This window comes from Ambystoma mexicanum, chromosome 1p (genome assembly GCF_040938575.1).
Source record: "Ambystoma mexicanum isolate Mex_15411 chromosome 1p, UKY_AmexF1_1, whole genome shotgun sequence".
NCBI lineage: Eukaryota > Metazoa > Chordata > Amphibia > Caudata > Ambystomatidae > Ambystoma > Ambystoma mexicanum.
In genome coordinates this window covers 1140804099-1140827747 of record NC_090921.1, presented here as the reverse complement: position 1 = coordinate 1140827747, position 23649 = coordinate 1140804099, and the positions used below count along the sequence as shown (strand labels likewise).

Genomic DNA, 23649 nt, shown 5'->3' with positions numbered 1-23649 from the left:
TGAGGGGCTTATTGCCCACTTTTCCACAAGAACTGAAGGTGGTCGCCATTTTGGATGGAATGATAAGAGGGGCAGCTATCGGTAGGGTTGTGTCCACACTGTACAGGAAAATACAGGAGGTTAGGGGAGATCAGGCTGCATTCTCATGTGAGAAATGGGAGGTTGTACTGGGTGGACCATTAGCTGATGAGGTGTGGGAGTACTATTTTGTGCTGTGAGAAACCTGAAAGTGTCTCACCTGCTAGTCCCCAGGGATCTGCCGTCCAGGTGGCCACGACATGGCCATCGCTTTTTGATTCAGCTCCTGGGGCTGGACCAGTACAGTATGATCACCTGGATGAGGGGTCTTCGGGGAGTGGAAGTGGGACACTGGATGGAGAGATGCGGTATCCCTTTCCCTGTAACACTTTTTCCCCATCCTACCAGGTAGGACACCTAGGAACTCAATCCCCTACCCACCCCTTTTTCAACAAAAACCTTTTTCCATAGACAGCTCTACATGAGCGAAAACGGACTAACAACAGAGCCGTATACCTGACATATCCCAATACAATGGTCAGGCAACGTCAGGCAATTACTGATCATTACACACACCTGACTCCATCACACTTCCCCACATGGATAAAAGGCGGAGCATGAAAGCACACTCTGAGCAAGACAAAGCACATGAGGAAACAGCAGTTCCCAGATGGCAGTTCAATATGAGGAGAAAGATGGCGAGACCAGAGAGGTTTGCAAGGAGGGACGTGCCCTTGACCTTTTCAGACCATTACTTTTGTGAACCTTGGAAACTAAGCAACCTAAGACTGGGAACTAAAGCTGAACAAACCTGCATTGTGCATCGGAGATACCCAGGGCGCTCCCATATCGATAACCAAGGCGGGGAGGAACGATTGCAGCCTTGTTACTGTCCTTGGCTTCTAGAACAAAGCAGCACCAGTAAAGACAGCACAGCCGGTGAGTCGGAGAGCCTGATACCAAACCAGCCTGTGTTAGAATGAAGATTGCAAGCAGCAACATTGTATGAGCGAATATCATTGAAAACCAGATTAATTATGTGATTGAACTTTGGGAGGCCAATCAAGATATCGTAGCCAGAGTGGTCCGGCGCCACGTGGGTGCTCATTCGAAGGTCTCTGTCAGGCATCCAATGAATTTGCAACTGTGGAAAAGGAAATCTTGATATCGAAGTGGTCCTGCAACGGGTCAAGCTAAATCCTGTTCACATTCGAAAGTCTTCAATAGTTGAAAGAACTGCAATTGGTTCGAGCCCGGCTGAGAGAGATTTATTGTATAAGAGGAAGAGTCTGAGCCTGGCTGAGGGGTATCCGGATGAACCATTAGTCACCTAAAAAGAATATTCTCTGAACATTGTAATAGGGGGATCTGAGCCCAGAAGAGGGAGATCCACAAAAGAATAATTGTATTATGAAAGGGATCTAAGCCCGGATGAGAGGGATCCAGGGTAAATCACCCGAAGTGACTACTTATAAGAAGAAAGGAACTTTGTGTTTTGTTTTTGTACATCAGGCCCTCTGATGCAAGAGATTCTTTGAGAGGTAAAGAGACTTGTACCACAGTAGGCCCTGATGTTGGTAATGGGACTGTATCCTCGTGCTGAAGAAGCCAGAGTGTGTGCTTTGCTCGAGTAAACCACCTTGCCCGTGCTAAAAACATGGGGAATGGAGGCCAACTGCCTGAACATCCTGACATATCATTTTGTGAACACTTCTTTGCTTTTCATGAACACTACCCCACGCTTTGTATAATTAGCGGTAAGGATTGGCAATCCTTTCATTAGTATAGGCCCTTTTATTTTGAGGAGACTCCATTAGGACTGCATTATTATTATTTGATGGTCATAGCTTTCTCCCAACTGTAGATTTAGAGTTAGATAGGCGTTTGCCACACCCTTGCTGATGTTCAATAAACACCCTTGACATGTGGTCACTTGTGTCTGTCTTACTGTTGATACCATGCCTTCTTTACAGTGCTGATGGGGAGAATAGCTGTTAACAGTAGATTCAAGTTGATTCATTTTAAATTCCTACACCATTTCTATTACACCCTGTCATTGCTGCATACATTCTATCCTGACACTGTGTATTGTATTGTATTTGTTTATTTATGTAGCGCTCTTTCCCCATTTGTATGGCCTCAATGCACTTTTTCCTGGTTGGAAGGCCCTCAGTGACCATAGTCAGTGTGTCAAAGAAAGTTGTAGAAGTTTCATTTTAGGAAATGCTTGCGTGCATTTTTGCCGGTCTAGCACTTGGGTGGCTGGCTGGCTCGACTAAGCAGCCCAATGGTCCAGGCACATGAGAGGGCGCTGTTGGAGGTTGCGATAGAGAACTATTGTTGAGAGATTCGATGTGTGGCCACCTATACCGAATTTCTTTTTGTTGGTAGTCGCTGTATGCTAGTGGCATCAGTGTTGAGGTACGTCTGGTGTTTCAGTGTGGATGGTTATGTGTGCTGCCAGGCCGCAAAGCATAACCGTAGCTGCATTCTATGGTGCATGGGTGCTTGGTCATGCTGAGGCCTGTGTCCTCAGATGTGGTGTAGGTATATTTACCAGAGGTCTTCAGGGATTATACGTACTGTGGTCTTCGGAGTTGTATGGCTGGTGTGACCCCCGTTCAGAGCAGAGGGTGTGCTCTCGTCATTCATGGTCTCTCTAGTGAAAATGGTCCTAGGATGCGCCTGGCGCAGGTGGATATATTGCGTTGTGCCTTAGTGGTGGGGTTGGGGTACCCTGGGCTACTTGTCTCATTGTTTGTGGTCTCTCTTGTGGACTGATCTGGTGAGCGGCAGGTGCAGTGAGAATGTTGGGGTGTGCCACAGCGAAGGCTCCTGGTTTACCTGGAGTACTTGTCAGGTGGGAGTGTTGTGCATTGGGGTGATGGTGTGTCAGGTTAAACCGCTGTGAGAGCTACCGACTCCTGTGTTGTAATTGTGCAGGGGAGTTGTTTCAGTGGTGTAGTCTCAGTGTACCAGGGATCATGGTAGTATTGGGAAAATCCAGAATATCAGGTGGTTTTCAGAGTTGTGAATTTGTAGCGATAGGGAGTTCCAGATGATTGGTGCTTGGACGGAGAAGGAGGAACCACCAAGCCTTGTGGAACTGTGGGGGGGATGACTAGGTAAAATGCTGTTCGAGATCTGAGGTTCCTGGGGGGTTGGTAGGGGACAATTTTGTCTCAGAGGATTTCCGGCCTGGTGTTGTGGACTGCACGGTGGGTGATACACATGACTTTAAAGGTGGTACGTCAAGCAAGTGGGAGCCAGTGGATGACTCTTAGGATAGGGCTGATGTGTTCTCTGGCAGGCATGCTACAGCAATTTGGATTCTTTGGAGTTTCCTTAGTTGGGATGCCGGGGCTCCTAGTTAGAGGCAGTTTGTGTAGTCTAGGCAGGACAGGATGATGGAGTTGATGGCCTCGAAATGGTGGGGATAGGTGAGGTAAGGGAAAATGTGCCTGAGAATCTGTAGGTGTTAAAAGCAGGTTTTGAATACGTGGCGGTGTGTTGGGTGAGAGATAAGTCTGCGTTCAATGTGCCTCCAAGGTTTTTTTACCACGTTAGAGATTGCCAGTGTTTGTCTTAGTGGTTTGGGCCATGGGATTGGTTGGGGGAGGAGCACTGTTTTCCCGCAAACTAGGATTTCGGTTTTCCCAGGGTTGAGGATGAGGTGGTTGGTCCTCATCCAGTGGTCAATATCCACGAGGCATGATGACAGGTCCGGACTGCCAGAGCCTTTGGATTTTGGGATTTTGAGGATGATCTGGGTGTCGCCTGCGTAGTTGTAGCAGGTAACATTGTACGAGTGGATGATTGCAGGAAGGGGGTTTATGTAAAAGTTGAAGATTAGGGATGATGTGGATGCTCGTTGGAGACACCTTTACTTACTGATCGTGATGTGGATGTGAACTGGTCGAGGTGCATGATTTGCGACCAATTGGAGATCCATGAAAGGGCTGTGCTTCTGGTTCCTAGTGTTTGTAGTCTGTCTAGTAGGATGGAGTGATCGATGAAACCAAAAGCTGCAGCGAGGTCTAGCAGGATGAGAACCGCGCAGCCTTCTGCATCGGATGTTCTTTTTAGGTAATCTCAGATAGAGACTAGGGAAGATTCTGTTCCCCTAAGAGGTCTGAAACCTCATTGCGCTGAGTCTAGGAGGTTGTTGACTTTGGAAAATTGGCCAAGCTGTTTGTATGCTGCGCGGTCCATCAGTTTGATGATGAAATGTGTAATGGGGATAGGCTGGAATTTATGCGGGAGGAGTGGGTCGAGAGTCGGTATTTTGAGAATGGGTTTGATGTAGGATGTTTCTAGGGCTTTCGGTAAAGATCCTGATGTGAGTGAGTGATTAAGGATTGTGCATGCGATGTTACGTGCACAGGTGGAGGTTAGTATTTTTTTCTAGCATTGAGGGTGGCTAAGGGTCTTCATGGGAGCCTGACAGGTGGCTGACTGCTACAAGCGAGAGGAATTCTTGGTGCGTGATGGGAGAGAGCGAGTCAAGAAAATGTGTCTGTGAGGGGTTTTGGGCAGAGGTCTGTGGGCGAATGGGAGGCTGCGGTATATGTTTTCGTTTAGAGATGATGGCGGAGTGTCTTTCGTTTGCAGCATTGTGGAAGTGGAGCGAAAGGGTGTCGCATAGGTCTTGGGAGCTTGGACTGGGCAAGCGCGTGCATGCAGGGGATTTGAATTATGCTAGGATTCTATGTAGTTCCTTACTCGGGTTGCAAGCATTTTGGATTCGATTCCCATAGAGTGATTTCTTTTTTTTTTTCCATCTGTATATTCTGGTTGACCTTGCTAGGCGGCTTTGTTCTGGGCTGATGGGTCAGATCTCCAAGCCCATTCCAGACGGTGCTTGAGAATTGTGAGTGTTTTGAGATTGGCGGTGAACCACCTAGGCGTTGGTCCAGATCTCTGCAAGGTACGTTTTGACAGGGTGAGGCGTATGAGCGCCTTTGTAAGCCAGAGGTCGAAAGATTCTATTGCTGGAGGTCCTTCCTGGAGGAAAGTTGAGTGGAGTGTGTTGCAGAGTGAGAGCTCTAGATCTGGGGTGATTACCACTTTGCTCCATTGTGGGATTGTAGAAGGTGGGGTTGGTGGCGTTCGTGTGGGGCCTTCATCGCTGACCACTGCGCTCAGAAATATGAAGAAATACAATGCTGACCGATCAGTCCATGACAGGGAGTGCGGGGACTGGGTAGATATGTTTGTGGTGCTGAATATTGCATCGAGGGTGTGACCTCTCGTGTGGGTGGGTGTGGGGGTGTGGTGTTTCAGGTTGAGTGATTCCAGATTGTCTGTGAGCGACCTGGTCATAGGGTTTGACGGGGTATCAAACCATTTGTTGAAAGTTGTAGGATGGTGAGAGTGGGTGTAGGATGAGGTTGGCTGCCAGTGTTTTACCAAATGTGTCTGCAAAGTTTTTGTTATAGCCGAGGTGTCTGTAGATGAGTTGGAAGCAGTGTGAGTTGGAGGGTGTGAGTTGGAGTTTTACCAGGAGGGATTCGTAGTCTGTGGTGCTGGTGGAGGTGTCCTTGGTAATTAGCTTGAATTGGTGTTTGTGTAATATTGCAAGCCCCACTCCCCTTTGTGATCTGTTCCGGACAGTGAGAATGTAGCCAGGCGGGAAGGTCTCCTGCGCGAGGGTTTCATAGTCGTCAGAGAACCAGATCTCAGTAAAGAATAGGATGTCTGGGTTTTCATCTTTAATGAGGTCATAGATGTGGAAACTGACCTGGCATTGATGAGAGTGCAGGATATTCGGTGGGTTGCCTTAGCTGTGTCGGAGGATGGGCAATGCTAGGGGGCATTAGGTGTCTGTGGTCTAGTCCGATCCGTGATTTATGAGCAGTCATGTGTGTGTGGGTGAGAGTGGGAAGTTCTCTGGTGTTTGGGATTTTGGCTAGAGCTGCTCTTGCTGCACTAAGACTGGGGAAGTGGTAGTTGGGGGTGTTGTGTAGTTGATTGGCGACAGTGTGAGTGGGAGGTGTCGGTGGGTGGTTGCTGGTGGGGTTGGAGACTTGCTGCATCATCCGGTGTGTTCCAGGGGATGAGGCTGTCTAATCCCTCTCTCCATTTTGCCGCTCTTAATTGCACAGAGCGGGATCTACGGGTGGGGGAGAGTGGGACCGGTGGAGGAGGGTTGGTGTGGTGAGGGCGGGGGAAAGGAGGGGGGTGAGGGTTGAACACTGAAGGTGCGCAGTGGTAAGAGGGTGGGCTGTGTGATGGCAGGGGTAGGGAATGACTGCGGTGTGTCTTATTGGGCCTACTGGTGCGTCGGCTTGCTGCTCTGCTTTGGCCAGTGAGTGGCATGATAGCTATATGGCATATGGCACGTAATTGGCAGAGTTGCGCGGATGAGGCTAGATTTCACTGATCGTTACAATCTAGGTGTGGGTATCAGACTCCTATGATGGAACAATTGTCGAATATGAGGGTCCTGTATAGTGGGAGAGAGACTTAGGAATCACAGTGCAGTTTAGGTACAGGAGAAAAACAGGGTAAAATCAAAACATGAGAAAACACAGCTCAATATGAGAGTCCTGTATAAAGGGGGAAACGCCAGGGTTTCACCATGCAGCCTGAGCACAAGAGAAAGACCCACCTAGGTTTGAGAGACCTGTATTGTGGGAGAGAGGCCTAGGTTTCACAATGTGGTTTGAGTACAAGAAAAAGATGCACCTAGGTTTGAGACACCTGTATCGAGGGAGAGAGGCCTATGTTTTGCAATGGAGTTTAAGTACAGGATAAAACAGGAGAAAGTTATGGGAAAAAGCACACCTAGATTTCGAAGACCTGTATAGTGGGAGAGAGGCCTAGGTTTCATAATGCAGTTTGAGTACCAGAGAAAGACACACTTAGGTTTGAGAGACCTGTATAGTGGGAGAGAGGGCTAGGTTTCTCAATGCGGTTTGTGTACCAGAGAAAAACACACCTAGATTTGAGAGTCCTGTATAGTGGGAGAGAGGCCTAGGTTTCACAATGCAGTTTACATACGGGAGAAAACACACCTAGATTTGAGAGTCGTGTATAGTGGGAGAGAGGCCTAGGTTTCACAATGCAGTTTATTTACGGCCAATAACCACAGTGTTATATCAGTGTGGCACAGGCTACCATTCAACAGTGCTATCCCAGTCTGGTACTCTCTAGATGTGACTTAAGGCCTCTGAGGGTGCAACGCAGGCTAATAATCACAGAACTATCCTAATGTAGGTAAGTTTGCTATGTAGATGGGCTTCCTGGGTAGAGTGATTGCTCTACTCCCCACTCCTTCCTTTGTAGTTGTTGCTGGCTGACAGCTGGTCACTGGCTTCCCCTGCTGACATCTGCAGACACAGTATGGAGCTGCCTCTGTAGGAACCGCGCTTTGCCTTGGGGCCCTTAGCTGCAGGGGCTGCACAGGCAGAGGGCTGCCCTGAGAAGGTGAGTTATGAGCACCGATCTTTCTTAACCCTAAATAAGAAAGAATAGGAATACCAAATAATGTGTCTTTCTGGAATTCTATACAATAATTGCTACACTCATTATAGTTTTATTTCAGGCACACTTTAGGAGGTGAGTCACTGATTTAGTCTGTTCTCAAACGCCTCAACTGAGCCTTTCATCCTTCTGAGGTCGATAAATGAGTACCAACACAGGTTGGGTGTTATTGGGTGTATATTTTTTCTATATAAAGCGCTTAAGCGTAAATGCTATATAATAACTCATCATTATCATTTGGTCATGGACGTCTGATTGCATTCACAGTAATTTGGTAATATGGGCCTATACACACTGATCTTAACAATACATATGGCGATCCATTCTTGTATGAAATGTACATCACATTATATTGATATCGTAAGCATATTTTTCGTAGTGTACAATGCTATGTGATGCCACTTCCTGTTTTGTCATCGGGTGAAAGGTCGTGTTCCATCGCTTCCCGCAATAACACTTCGGGGTGGGGTCAAATTACATCACTTCCTGTGATGTCATTAGGGGTCAAGGGTCGTGTGATGTCACTTCCGCTACCCCTGGCATTTTGGTGAAATGACGTCCCCGGGTTCAACTCAAAAAAGCAAAGCATCTAAGCCTACAAATTTAGACTGGGCACAGGAGATGGTATCACAAACAGTATTAGACATTATAGAGGCAAGCATTATGATGGTATCCGGTCATATTTTCGAATGTATTTTTTTTAAATGCAATTATCTCGAAAACATTTTGTCGAATTCTTTTTTTTCCAAATGTATTCTTTTTTGTTTTATATTTAGTTTTTGGGTTTCATAAGTAAAAACCATGTTTAAAAAAGAAACAGGGGGTTGGGAGGAACCCCCCCATTTAAAAAAAAAAATAAAAATAAAAAAACATTCGAAAAAACAAATTTCGGCAAAATGTATTCGAGAAAATGGCATTCGAAAAAATGACATTCGAAATAGTCACTATAAACCCATTATGATACTACCTCGATGTTGCATACAGAGTAGGTACTAAAACACCACAGGGCTGTTTGTGTGGTCTGCATCACAATAACCTACTGTGTTTAGTGAAGTGGTTTAACAAGCAAGTACAATCACTTTTCCCATACAAATTAGTTTCTTTCTGCACAATCACATCTGATTATTTCAAATAGTCTACACTCGTGCAACATCTTTTGAGGTGACTGTTATCTCAGACGTTCCATCTACACCTAAAGGGCCTCATCACGAGTTGGGCGGTAACGCCCGCGCTAACAGCGCTGGCGTTATCTGCCCTACCGCCAAACCCACCGGCGCTATTAGCGCCGGATCTCGGGTTTGGCGGAACTGGAAATCCCTATTCCGCATTGAGCACATTCGGGAATGCCCCATTTCCCATTGGGCTCAATGGGGAAATTTCGAGCTCTTACCGCCAGTGGATTTCCCGTCGGCGGTATGAGCGTGAAATTTTGGCGGATTTCCCCCCAGCTAGGAGCTGGGGTGAAATCAGCCGAAGCCGTGATTTGGCGGACCCTTAAATGCGGCGGTAATAGCGCTACCGCTGCATTTAAGGGTTACCGCCAAACTCGTGATGAGGCCCAAAGTGTAGATTAAGGCATGGCTTGTTTAAGCATAGACAAAGGTAATTTTTAGGTAAAGAATGTGCTGAGGTGTAAAACAGGCATTTGTGTGCCTGAGGTGCTATGGAAGTTTCTCTACCTTTATTTACAATTAAATATAAGGTAGCTACAGACATATAGAAGGGCTGTTGCCTGACTGCATTGGTTAATGTGGTTTTTCACTCTGTCCATCACTTGCATTAGCCTATCGTCCCAATGTCCTATAGCTCAGCAGAAAACCCATGATCTTTTCATTCTTGTAACTATGCACGTCTGAATGTTGTGTAACTTGCAGATGTAAACAGATAACATCTATAACTTGGGGGGGCAGGCATCGCTAGTTCCATAATGAACCCTGTCTCCTCTTTCACAGGTCATTTTGTATTCCAAAACTGATTTCTTCCTCTTTCTCTTATTTCAGGGGAAGCGCAGAGTGTCATTGGCCGCTCTACACATGCGAACATCGATGTGCTGGTGGGAACAAATATCTCAATGGAAATTGGAGACAATATGACACTTTCTAAAGAAATCACCTGGATGAAGTCTTCAGTCGTAATAGCCTGGATTACTGCTGAGGGTGTACAGATAACTGGCATGTATAAAGACAGGCTCGTGGCCCCACGATCCGGATCTATTGTTATCAGCAATGCAATGCTCTCCGACTCTGGTAACTACACAGCATCCACAAATACATTGCCACCGACCCCAGCGGTAGCAACGTTCCAAGTCAATGTTTATGGTAAGTTGGCATGCATGTGCGTAAACTGAGATTTTAAATGTGGGCGCACAAATCACCAAGAAAATGCTATTTCCTTGCACAGCCCCGCGAAAACCACTGGTCCATATGAGTAGGCACCGTGCCCGCCAGGACAATCATGTCACCATCTGATTTAAATTCCCAATGGACTAGACAATTCATCTCTTTGGACCTAATGTTTCCCCCAATGCTTCCAAATGTTCAACTTCTCTTAATTAAAATGCTCACAAAAGTATTACCACATTATCCATGGTCTAAGAACAATTGATGCAGATTAGAAGAAAGTAGTTTACATAAGTACTGAAACAGCAAAAAACAAGCACAGTCAACCTAAGCAGTAGCAATCACAGTTCCAGTGTCCCCCTCACTCACTGCCCTATTTCTCAGCCACAGTTTACAGTTTAGTGCCTATAATCAACCGCATTCCACCGTGACGCGTTATTCACAGTGCACTTAATAGCTCAGTGTTATTCCCCTCATGTAGTCTCCTGGCTAGTTTTGCTAGCAGTAGGCGCCTCAGACTTTGCAGCCCTAGTCATGTTCTTCATCCCCATCTGCATCCTCACTACTGGTTCAAAAACGACTACATTCTTCTCAAAAGTCCTTCTCTGGACTTTCTTTGAAGTTTCTGCACTGGATGTGGCACCATGTGATATGTCTCTTCCCACAGGTTGTATGTTGCCAAAACATGAACCTATCTTGTGTAAATAGCAGGGTGCCTCTCCATCCTCCTTGAAGCTGTCTGGCGTTTGGCTGGCACCATTGCCACACTGAAGGGAAGTGGGGGTTAACGCACTTATACTCCCAACAATGCCTGTGTGTTCTCAACCCCTCATAATTCTCCAATATCTAACCTTACCGTATCCCAAACCCTCTTGACATCAGGACATGTCCAAATAAAATGATTGCAAATGGCATTTGAAGCATGGCAGGTAGCACCCCTATGGTTGTACTTGCAGCTCTAAATGCGACTACGATGACGTGTCATGTAAGGCCTGCTGTGGACTCTCTAGTGGATCATCCTCTGTGGAGCATTAAGTGCATCCTTCTCAGTGAGCATGCGTGCTGACTTTCTCGTATCATCCATGAATTCAATGCAATATCGCTGAGAAACCTTCCCTGAATTCGTGTGCACTATTAGTGTCTGTGTGCAGCAGGATGTTGTAAATGTTGGTTATCATTTTTCTGGCACCTCACACCCCTCACACGTGCAGAACAAAGGAAAGTAGAAGGCTGTTCTAAAACTCATTGGCGGACCCCTTCCCATCTCATATTGACCATCTCTTTATGTTGCACATATGAGAAGACGTTTGGAGCTGTTCAAGGCCTATCCCCCGACCAACAATTATTTGGCCTCTAGACACCACCACTGTAGAGATTGCTGAGGTGTTGCAGTCAGGTGGAATCCAGTTGATCAGATCAGTATCCAAACTGCTATTGTTGGTCTCTGCGCATGCTGTTAGGGGCAATTGGGCACCCGGCTCTCTATTCCACCTTTTGTAGTGAGATCCCACTGCATTAGCCTATAGCATCACCATCTCAGCTGAGGACTACCAATTTCTCTCCATATCCACATGTTGGCCTGATGCCGCCCCAACCCATCCCACTATGTGTTGTTATTGGAAAGCTGAAAAATAGGTGCACAGGTCTGGGCCTCGCTATCCACTAGTCTTGTGAGCTAAAGATAATGGGCCTCATTCCGAGGCTGGCGGTAAGGGTTAACGGTCACCATTAATGGCAACGGTGACCGTTAACACTTACCACCATATTCCGAGTTCCCTTTTGCGGGTTGGCATTTAACGCCTGCTTTTAGCAGGCGTTAAAAATCCAACCCGCAAAGGGACCTTGGAGTAAATTACGGCACCGTAATTTACGGTGCCGTAATTTACTCCTTCCCCATTCCCATTGAGCCCTATGGGGGCAGGAATGGGGATGGGGAACCGGTATGGTGAATGGGGAATTACCGGTCCCTCCAACCTTGGAATGGACCGGTAATTACTCCATTCACCATGCCGGATTTCCATGAATAAATAGCTCCATGGTTGCTTACCATGGTGCTATTTACTCCATGGATAGCGCCAGCCTCGGAATGAGGCCCAATGTTGTTGTTGTGTCACAAAGCTGCGGGTCGGTCACGCACCAGAAGAATGGCGTTCAAATGAATATAGTTTATTTGGATCACATATAGTTTATTTGGATTTCCATACAAAGGTATCAATTCAGATACAAAAGCAAGATGGCATCTCCTTAGATTTCAACAGGGTAAAAGTCTTTGGTAGCATTAAAGGGAGAGAAAGAGAGAAAGCAGAAGTGAAAAGCAAGGTCTTGAGCTGCTTCCGAAATCTGAGGTGGTCCTGCTCAAGTTTGAGAGGGGCAGGGAGGCCATTCGAGAGGGAGGCTCCTGCAGAGGAAAGAGATCTACCTCCTACTCTCTGTCTAGAGAAGTGTCTGTCCATCAGAGAGTTGGAGGTAGCTGAGCAAAGGGCTCGAGAAAGAAGATGTTTAGGAAGAGAGAGTTGGATGTAGTGCAGGCCCCAGCCCCAGAAAGCTTTGTGGACAATGCAGAGGCTCTTGAACCTGATCCTTGCAGCCACTGGGAGCCAGTGGAGAGATTTCAGGGCTGGAGTGATATGATCCCTGGGCTTGAGGCCAAGGACAAGTCTTGCAGTCCTGTTCTTGATTAGTTGTAGAGGGAGGAGTGTAGAGGAAGGAATGTTGAGAAAGAGGCTGTTGCAATAGTCCAGCCTAGATAGAACCAGGGCTCTGGAGACATTGAGCTTCTGGGGGAAAGTGAGAAAAGGAAGAATAACTCTGGGGAAGTACAGCTGGTAGTGGGACTTCTTAGAGAGGTCCGTGATGGGTAGAGACAGGGAGAGATTGGAGTCGAAGATGACACTAAGGTTTTTTGCTCCACAGGAAAGAAGAGGGCCCAAGGAAGGCTGCCAGAGTGAAAGAGGGAAACGAAAGCAGGGGTCCCAATAAGGAGGATCATAGTCTTGCTGTCATTGAGACAGAGATCATTGAAGGTGCACCATTCCTGAATCGCGGGTAGACCCGCAAAGCACCCGGAAGTGCCCTGTAAGTGCTGTTGGGCTGGTTGTGCTGTGCAGTGCCTGCTTTATTTGCTTCATTCGGATACTAACTCGAGACAACGTTCCTGACGGCTCCATGCACAAGAGGAAGCTGTGCCTTCCAATCTGCAGTGAAACGGGCTATTGAACCACACGCCCCAGAGTAATTACTTACATTATATTTGGACTCTCTTTAGTGTTTAAGGACATTTCTCTGCATTACTCTGCTGACTTTCCTCAGTGTTATAGGACATTACTCTGCAGATTGATGAATGTTATATTGTGCTGAAAAGCACAGTCTCCTGCTAATCTTATAGCTTAATTACTGAGGGGATACTTACGCATATTCACTTTGTTTTTCCCTCGCAGATCCTTTGAGTGTGTGACAAGCCCCCTGCTGCCCATCGCCAGTAAACCACAGCCTTGCATAAACCTCGGGTGCACGTGCACCTGCGTGTGCACCCAGAAGTGCCCTGCAAGTGCTGTTGGGCTGTTCGACGGTGCGGCAAGGGCAAGGGGCCTTTGACTTTAGCCTCTTTTTGAGTAATATCATTGCCTTGCTAAAGCAATGTGGGTACAATGACTAACAATATGCTTGGACCTGGATTTCTGTTATTTTGGGCTGATTATGCTATTCTATACTAGTGGCTAAAGCTGAACTGTGTTAGGCTGCTGAATCACGATCACTCTTCTCTTCGAGTTTCCCGCGTACTTTCTGGAGAAAATAACGTGCCATCACACTTACGTTTGCCTCAGAATGGTGAATGGGTTACGTAGTGGATGGAAACGTACAGATCCACAAACCATACCTTCTCCTAATCCTGATAGCGAGGATTTATCATCGCCTATTGAGGTTTTACCTGTGCTACCAGTTGTTATGCCAACAGATGTGGGTGAGGTAATGGGTAGTACTGCAACTAGCCCACTACTAGACTTGAAACCAAGGATCTTAGAAGAAATAGTTATTATTCCTAAACTTAATGTGACTGCTATGATTCATTGTGCTAAGAGTGATATGGATGTTGGTCTACCAAACATAAAATTTAAGCTAAAAGACTTGAATAATAGTAATCAAACTGGTACCCCGCTAATAGACTCATTGCAGTTTAATGATAATGGTATGTATAGTATTACTAACATTTCATATAAAGATGATACTATCGATTGCTCAATGATGGGCCCCACAATTGAAGCGGAATTGAGTAAGCATGTTCGACTCTCTCTGGATCCATCCACGCCAGTAAATCAGGAAATGTTCCGGACAGAAGATGTATTCATGATGATCAAGCATGCTCTAAAAAAGGTCAATACAGCTTCTAAAATTAATTCTGGAGTTATAGGAGGTGAAAAGGCAAAATTGACCTGGGAAACTGACCTTGATACAAATGATTCTCTCAGTAAACCTATGGTGAGCTCTCCAAATGTAAAAAGCGCTCAAGCTGCACTTAATGATAGAATGATTATAGACATTCAAGAGTTTCAGTCTAGTTTGAATGACAGAGATAAAGAAGCTTCTAGTAATGAAGCACGCTCGGAGAGCATTACTCTTGATGTACAATCATTAAGTCCTGATTTTCCAGTACTTGCAAGAATTTTGGATTTGTTCGACAAGGGCCATGAGCGTTCTCACTATGAGATCGGAAATATGAGGGCAACTATTTTCGAACTCACAAACAAAATCAATCGAATTAAAGGCCTTCTGTTCACCTGCGACGCCGTGGCTACTCTTTCTGAAAGGCAAACCAAAAGGAGAGATATGGTTGATAGTGCTATACAATTTGATGGTATCTTTGGTGTGCCTATTCCGAAAAAGCGCTCTTTTGCAAGCGCATTGACCCCTATAGTATGCAAAACGGTCCATACACAGACTGATGAAAATGTTGATATATTACTTAAAGTATTGACTTCTGTCCAAAAAATGTAACGTCACTTGATAAAATTAAAAATAGATACATGCCCGGGACAACCTTTGACTATGGACCCTACTCCTTTGGAGGAGATTAGTGGTAAGCCAGAAGGTCCAGATAGTCCCTCCCCGTTGACTGACTTCATTCATCTCTCTGAGGAATGTACAGTCATGGGACAATCCAAATTATCTGATCAAATAGAATGTGAGCCGTTCAACCCAAAGTAGTTCTAACCCGTAAAGAAAAAAGGCGCGCTTGGAGGGTCAAAAAAGGAGATCTAAAGCAAATACCTTGGCAAAGAAACAGGCTAGGGCAGCGCTAACGGCCCAATCGAATGCAATGACTGTCACTTTTGAGAATGAGGTGGTTATTGACCTATCCCAATTGGATGATGAATCCAGGGTATTATTAGACCTTAATCCACCTCACAAAAATCAAGACCAAAAAACACTGAATAAAGTAGGGGTAAAAAAGAATGTGAGTGTGAATTCTACTGAAAAAAAAAATCAGGGTAAGGATGAATGTAAACTACAACACCAACAAGCCCCAGTTCTCCAGGCACCATGATGGGGGGGCTGCAGATGTCTCTCTCCCAGTTCTATCCCATGAGTCACAAACAAACAACATTTAATAAAGAAAAAATAAAAGAAAATGAACTAATGGCTAGTAAATCAGTGCCAAGAGGAGGGGGTAGCTGATAAAGTGACCTCTGGTGAGCCATGGATGATGGGGGTTTTGGGTAGGGATTCGTTATGATCCAAAGAGACTATGCATCCTGTGAAGGATCTGCCTGCCAATAATGGTGCAAGAACATCATTGATAAAGGCTGAGATACCAAAAGAAAAGGTTACTGAGATCCCTATGGGAATGGTTACACCTGCTGATGCTGGACCAATAAGTGGTATAAGTACTACACAAAAAGATGTAATCCATGACTTTGACCCAAATCAAGACCCGCCTTTTATATTGGGATGGGAAAGTGATCCAAAAATTAATGCCAAACTAAATTTGAATCGCTCTTCCTTGCTAAAAGCTTTCCATACAATTCCTTGTCTAAGAACACTATGTTCAGAAGATATTGATTGGGTAAGATTAGCTACCAATCACAACAACAGGATGACATGTGGATTTTTACTCCAGATTAATTATGAAATTGGTCTGGGAGCAGAAAGAGAATTTTGAGTATGTTGGATTGACTCCATTCCTTATACATTCTGAAGTAGAGGCCAAAAGCTTTTTGGAAAAACCAATTGTTCCCCCTATAATTGTAAATCAGAATACGGAACATGTTCAGTTACCAAATATCAATGAGGATTTTGTTAAGCAGATATTAGCTATGGCTGCTGCACTTCCTGGATACAATAACTCCCCCCCCCAGTGGTGCCCGTGGCTACTTCGGTAGCGCCACCCTAGCCCTGTGCAGCATGAAATACCGTTTGAATATCTGTCTTGGAATAGCTGTGGGCTGGCTAATTTCAATCAATGGTGGGGTACCATTGATGGAAATGCCCATCCTGCTGTTTTCCTACTACAAGAAAATATGCATGTAATACATTTTACTGTGGAAGGATTTGAATGTCACTCACAACCTGCCACCAGAGGGGAAAAGGGTAGACCCTCGGGGGGGGAGGGGTGTAGCAATTCTTGTTAACAATGCCTGCAAACTTACACAAAACTTATTTACAAGGATGCAACTGTAATAGCCATTGAACTAACCCCCGATTTATTATGTGACAATCCTCTACTTATTATGTGCATTTATTGGAATAGGAGTACAACTACGTTTAATGAAATCACTGATATTTTGGATACAATCTTAGAAGGTGCTTTCACTCGACATGCCCAGGTAGGAGTTTTAGTGGGGGGAGATTTTAATTCCTCCTGTCTATTTCATAAAATGCGGTTGAGGCGGCAATCTTTAACTTCTTCTACTACTGTAAAGAACGGGAAAAAATGGGTGGACTTCTTCCTCAATTGGGATATTCAAGTAGTCTCCACTGGAGAGAAGGACTCCACTCATACATGGTCACGAGGAGGACTGTACTCGCACATTGACCATTTTTTTAAATCCTCGATACTTTATAATTCATTTGATACTATTGACATAAAGAAGGTGGGATTTGGCGACCATCATGCAACCTCTCTAAAATTGAAATTAGATTGTTGGAGTTTTATTCCTAATCAGATTCTGAAACTGGTAGAAAATGATTGGGTAGGCCTATCAGTCAGATAGAACCCTTCAACCTGCCATCAGCTAACTTGTCGAATCAAAGTCGACCCATAAATGAATATAATCATGCCTGCTCTCCATCTTGATCCGGTTCGATTAGATACAATCATTTCTAATAGGATTGACTATCAATTACTTGAAATGGTAAGGCAAAGAAAATCTGCTCTCGATAAAAAACAGCACACACACATCTTCAATATACACATTTTTAGACTAAAGAAGCTCAAAAACTACAAGGTACGACAACTCCTTAAGTTATCACTTGAACCACGAAATTATTATCTATTAAAAAAGAACTTTCTTTATAATTACAAAACTGTGGTGAATAACTTAAAAGCAAAACTCTATTTAAATGATAACCAGAAAATGATGTACCATATACTTAAAAGTGATACACGAAAAATCTGGTCGATCCTAAGGTTGATAAATGGTTCAAAAGAGGGTCAAAAGAAAAATGGTATATCAGCTAATCAGTGGGTCAACTACATCAAGTCCAAATACGACCTACCAGATCAATGTCCAAATAATACTAGAATTGATCACCAAAAAGCCATGCTGACTTGTTCGCCCTGGTGCCTGGAAGATATATCAAGATCAATTATGAAATTAAATCCTTCATGGGCTACAGGAACTGATGGTATCCCCGCATACTTATTTAGATCAAATATCCATCTGTGGGTAATGATTCTGAAACATACATTTGATGCAATATTTTGCTCACAAGCCATACCTACATCATGGAGTTCAGCAGTCATCATTCCCATCTATAAAAAAAGGTCCCATCGATGACCCTGCGAACTTCAGATCAATTGCCCTAAAAGATTCATCCTCAAAGGTTTTTTGTCAGTTAATCCTTGAAGAACTCCAAGAATTTATGAAAAATAATGTTATTCTTTCTAAATTTCAGACAGGTTTTAGACGCCAAATGGGTTGTTCTCTCAATGCTACCTTGGTAGATGAAACACCAAACATAACCATATGGGAGCTGTCTATATGGAAGCTCTTGATTTGAGTTCAGCGTTTGATACTGTGTTGAGAGAACTATTATAGGTCAAGATGGAGGCGATGGGATTTCAAGAACATCTGGTGGCGCTCATTATCCTGCTACATTCTCGCACCAATTATAGAGAGCATATAAACAAGGAAGGTGTGCTTACTGACCCTATTCCTTCTAAAATTGGGCTGAAAGAGGACTGCATTCTGGCAGCAGTGTTGTTTAATGTGTATATTTGTGATGTGGAGGAATGCTGGGCGAAGGAAATTATCTATCCAATTAAAATTGGCCGTTATAAATTGAATTATATTGGCTTTCCTGATGACCTCCTTATTTTTGATAAAACCCCATTTGGGCTGCAGAATAAGATCAATGCATTTATTTGTTATGCTGCAGCCCATAACTTAAGGGTTAATCAGTCCAAATCTCAAATTCTGGTACTAACAGATGGGAAAAAAAGGATGCTCCTACAAATGGATGATGGATGGTACACAAATTGAAATAGCACAAGAAATTAAATATCTGGGGTATCCTCAATCGGAGGAATCTGGAAAAGAGTACTTGGGTTACCTGCCTCCGTTCCGAACGACATAGTTCGGCATGAATTAGGTCTTTTACCATTCTCTGCCAAACATAATTGGCGGTTACTAAACAACTATGCAAAAATTCTCGATCCACCTTGTAATTCACTCTACGAAGACTTGAATGAACAGATTAGTCTAGGTTGTGTGAGTTCATTAACAAGTTATGCTGAAAAAATGAATGATCTAATGGTATAGTTGGGGATCTCAAAGGAAGATCTTATATTGGGCTTACCTAGTTGTAAATTGAAACGGCACCTGTACTATTGGAGCTGTCAGGCAGATAGAATCGGGTCATACAGATCTTATTATGAGTTTGCCCAGTTTAGAAGGAAGTGGGGGGACAGATCGAGATATATTATGCAATTTCCATCTGCATCAGGCCGTAATTTATATCTTCGATACAAACTGAACCTACTTCACACAAATGAAAGGTTGCTACAATGGGGTAAATGTGATAACAAATTTGCAATTGGCTCGTGCCGTTTTTGTACAATCCTTGAGACCCTCAAACATCTGGTCATTTATTGTAAACATTTCGAGGGCCTACAACATTCCATGTTCGGGAACTTTATGCATTCATGTTCTACTCTGTCTCGTGAAGCTTTATGGTAGAGATGTATGTGGGGAGAAAGTACTAAGCTTATTATTAGACTAACTCTGATTTTGGCTAACATTGATTTTAAGTTGAAGGAAATGAATTATGAGGAATCTGTTATTCACTAAGTTGTCAGAAAATATCAATTTATTTTAATTCTTATCTTTTATATATAATGTTTTGTACTTCATTTTAGGTAATTATATTTGTATAAGTGAAATGAATAAGTAAGATTTGATATTTTTGCACATGAATTTGTAAAGGTTTTTAACCAAATACAATAAAAAAGAAATTTAAAAAAAAAGAATTGCGGGTAGACCATCACTAATGAGTGAGAGCGCAGAGGAGGCAGAGGGGAGGCCAAAGGAGAGCTGAGTGTCATCCACATAACACTCAAAGCTATAGGAGAAGATAGAGATGAAGTGGGAGAAAGGGGCCACACAGACGTTGAAAAGCCAGGGTGAGAGGTTGGAGTCCTTGGGAATACCACAAGTGGAGAGAGAGGTGGTGGAGAGAAAGAACCCCAATTGGACCCGAGAGGGATGGTCAAGGAGGAAGGAGGTCAACCATGCAAGGGCCTGATCTGTGATGCCCAGGTTCTCAAGGAGACGATTGATCAGGATGCATGATTGACTGTGTCGAAAGCAGAGGAAAGATCAAGGAGGATGAGGACAGAAGGAAGGCTAAAGTCGAGATCAGCAAGCAGATCTTCACAGGTATTCTGGAGAGCAGGTTCCGGGCCTCTGACTGCTCTGAAGCCAGACTGATGGTCATGGATATACCCAACAGATTCAGTGTGGAGAATAAACTGGGAGATGGACAGATTTTCCAAGAGTTTGCCCAGAAAAGGAGTGATAGAGATTGGGCGTTAGTTTACTAGACAGGAAAGATTAGAAGGTTTCTTCAGGAGGGGGTGCACACGGGAGTTCTTAAGGGGAAAGGGGAGTGTTCCAGTGGCAAAAGAGTGATTGCACAAATCGGCCAAGGCTGGAACGAGGGTGTCGATGTAGTTCTTGATGATTCTGGTAGGAGCAGGGGAGCACCTGCTTGGATGACACTTTCATAAATCGGACTTGTCTAGAAACGTCATCAGGAGTGATCAAAGAAAAAGAGGAGAAAGTAGGAGTAGAGGGAGAGGTGGCCAGGAGAGGTAGTGGGAGAGGAAGGGGAAAGAGAGGAGGAGAGAGAGGACAGAATGTCTTGAGTTTTAGAGGTAAAGTGAGAAGTCAGAGCTGTGCAAAGGGCCTGGAAGGGATCTGGAGAGGTGGAGACTGCAACAGGACTGGCCAGCTCCTTGCAGATTTTGAAGAGTTTGGCCGTGTTATTAGAGGTTGCAGAGACACGGGCTTGGATGTGGGCTCTCTGCTTAGACATGACAGAGAGCCTGTATTGCCTTTGGAGCAGGAGACAGGCCAGTTTGTCAGAGGATGTGGCCGATGCCCTCCACTTCCTCTCAGCCACCCTAGACTTGCGTTTTAGAGTGGCAAGGTCAGAGTCATACCAAGAGTTGCACTTGGAGGGAGGCTTCAGGCAGATTCTCATGACAGTGGCAAGGGCATCAAGAGTGCTAGTGATAGAAAGATGCAGGCTAGAGAGGGCTGTGTCAGAGTGTGAGTCAGCCGCAGGAGTAGGAGCAGGAGAGAAATTAGCAGCAAATGCCTCCACTGACACACGTTTGGTGGGCCAGATAACTGAGAAGGTTGGTGGCATTGCGGGGGTATGATATGATATGATATGGCATTTGTAACACGCCTGTACACAAGTGTTTCAAGGCGCGACGAGGCAGGGAGGGGGGAACAAGGGGAAGACAGACAACGATCCTACTAGGCCAGGTATCATTCAGACCGCGCAAGTGCAGGGGTAGGGGAAGGGAAAAGTGCAGGGGGAAGGGGAGGGGGAAGTGCAGTACAAGTAAGTAGAATAAAAAATAAATAAATAATTAGGGCCAGCTGGTGGCAAGTGCAAGGTAAGTGCAGACAAGTGCTGGGAAGGGGGGGCTGTAGGGATACAGAGACAGTCCCGCAGTGCAGGGGATGCCAGGGAGGCAGTGCAAGTGGAGAGTGGCTGGGCCCAGGACCGAGGTCGGTGAGAGTGGCCCAGTTGCAGATTCAGTGCAACTTCAGTGTAGAATTTAGCAGGGGAGAGGGACAGAGAAAGCAGAAGCAAAGAGGAAGGTTTTGAGGTGCTTCCGGAACCGGAGATGGTTCTCCTCAAGTTTCAGGGAGGCAGGAAGGCTGTTCCAGAGGGAGGCCCCTGCCGCGGAGAGAGATCTACCCCCAGCTCGTTGCTTTGAGAAGCAGCTGACCCTGAGGGAGTTGGAGACGGATGAGCGAAGGGCTCGGGAAGGAAGATATTTAGGAAGAGAGAGTTGAAGGTATTTTGGCCCCAGGCCCCAGAAGGCCTTGTGGATAATGCAGAGGGTTTTGAACTTAATCCTCGCAGCCACTGGGAGCCAGTGTAGAGATTTCAGTCCTGTAGAGATACGGTCCCTGGGCTTGAGGCCAAGGACAAGTCTCGCAGTTCTGTTCTGGATGAGTGCAGAGGGCGGAGAGTGTAGGCAGGCAGATTAAGATAGAGGCTGTTACAGTAGTCCAGCTTCGAGAGAACCAGGGCTCGGGAGACAGTGAGCTTCTGGGGGAAGGAGAGGAAGGGAAGAATACCTCTGAGGAGGTGCAGCTGGTAGTGTGACTTCTTAGAGACGTCAGATATGTGAGGAGAGAAGGAGAGTGTAGAGTCGAAGATGACCACGAGGTTTTTAGCCTTGCAGGTAGGAGCAGGAAGAGGGCCAAGAGAGGCTGGCCAGAGAGCTGCAGGGAAGGAGGGAGTGGGTGTGCCGATGAGTAGAATCTCAGTCTTGCTGGCATTAAGGCAGAGGTCATTGGCGGCACACCATTCCTGGATAGCAGACAGACAGTCAGAGATGAGGGAAGGAGAGGAGGAGGCCGAGGGTAGCCTGAAAATGAGCTGGGTATCGTCCGCATAGCACTGAAAGTTAGGGCAGAGGGCAGCGATGCAGTGGGCAAGGAGTGACAGATACTGGTTGAAAAGCCAGGGAGAGAGATTAGATCCCTGGGGAACACCACAGGTGGAGAAGAAGACATCAGAGAGGAAGGACCCAAGTTGGACCTGGGAGGGTCGATTGGAAAGGAAAGAAGTCAGCCACGCCAGAGCCTGACCATACCCAGGTTATCACGGAGACGGTTGAGCAGGATGGCATGGTTGACAGTATCAAAGGCAGAAGAGAGATCGAGCAAAATGAGAACACAAGGAGTGTTAGAGTCAAGGTTGGAGAGCAAGTCTTCACGGATGTTCAGGAGAGCAGTTTCCGTACTTCTGGCAGCTCTGAAGCCAGACTGATGGTCATGAAGGCTACCAACAGATTCAGCATGGAGGTTAAGCTGGGAGATGGCCAGTTTCTCCAGCAGCTTGACCAGGAAGGGAGTGATGGAGATTGGGCGATAGTTAGCCGGGCAGGAGGGGTCGGAAGAGGGTTTCTTAAGAAGAGGGTGCACAAGGGAGTGCTTGAGGGGGGATGGGAAGACTCCAGGTAGGCTTCACATGGGGGACAGAGAGCTTTGGTGGGAGGAGAGCAGAAAGTGGTTAGTCCAAGAGAGAGGAGTTGTGAGAGGGCTAGAGAGGGGGATGTCAGAAGAGATGAGAACATCCAAAGTGTGCCCGACAGAGTGTTTTGGGCCGGAGGGTAGAATAGAAAGAGAGAGTGTGTCTCAAAAATTGTGAAGAGCCCAGAGGAGGGATTGGAATCATCCAGATGAATGTTGATGTCTCAGAGTAGGAGAAGTTGAGAGGAAGAGACAAGGAGAGCAGAGGAGAGGTGAGCCCATTCAGAGAGGAAGAGGGCGACCTGGCCTGGTGGCCTGTAAATAGTGGCCACAGTTAGAGAGAGGCCAGGCATTCCAATGAGGAATAGGCCTGCGTAGGGATGACAGAAGCAGGGACCCACTCAGGAAAGATCAAAGCTTCTCCACTTCTAGGACGGTTGGTTCTGGGTTCGGAGAGGATCTTGTAGCCCTCAGGGAGGAGAGTGTCAAAACTCATGACAGAACTGGCCCTGAACCATGTCTCAGTGAGAGCGAGGACATCCAGGTCAAATTCTTCAAGGAGGTGACAGATGTCAGAGGAGTGTTTGACAACGGAACAAAAGTTGAGAGTTGCGATGTGGAGCAGGTTGCCACCACATTTGAAAGACATTCGTGGAGGGGTACATGCTTGAGGAACGCCCTGCAGAGGTAGTAGAGGGGCCCGAGGGTGGGCAGAGGAGAAGAAGAAGAGGAAGAGGAGGGTTCCAGAGATTTGACAGAAGGAGTAGCAGGAGAAGGGAGGAAGTTGATAAGACACAGGAAGCGTCTATCAAAAAGGAGGAGATTGGGCTGAGGACCCTGGACCAAGATGGTGCCATTCAGATAGACAT

At 45.6% G+C, this 23649-nt stretch overlaps 1 protein-coding gene across 3 annotated transcripts in view; it reads left to right on the top strand.

The window, feature by feature from the left end:
* VSIG10L (V-set and immunoglobulin domain containing 10 like) overlaps positions 1 to 23649 on the top strand; it is a 427245-nt gene that overhangs the window by 59231 nt on the left and 344365 nt on the right. For all 3 annotated transcript variants that reach the window (XR_011260177.1, XM_069604794.1, XM_069604795.1), the window contains exon 2: positions 9504 to 9821. Coding sequence is in view for 2 of the 3 variants with exons in the window: in XM_069604794.1 (XP_069460895.1) it covers positions 9504 to 9821 (318 nt within the window). In the remaining variant the exon portion in view is untranslated. The remainder of the gene's footprint in view (positions 1 to 9503; positions 9822 to 23649) is intronic.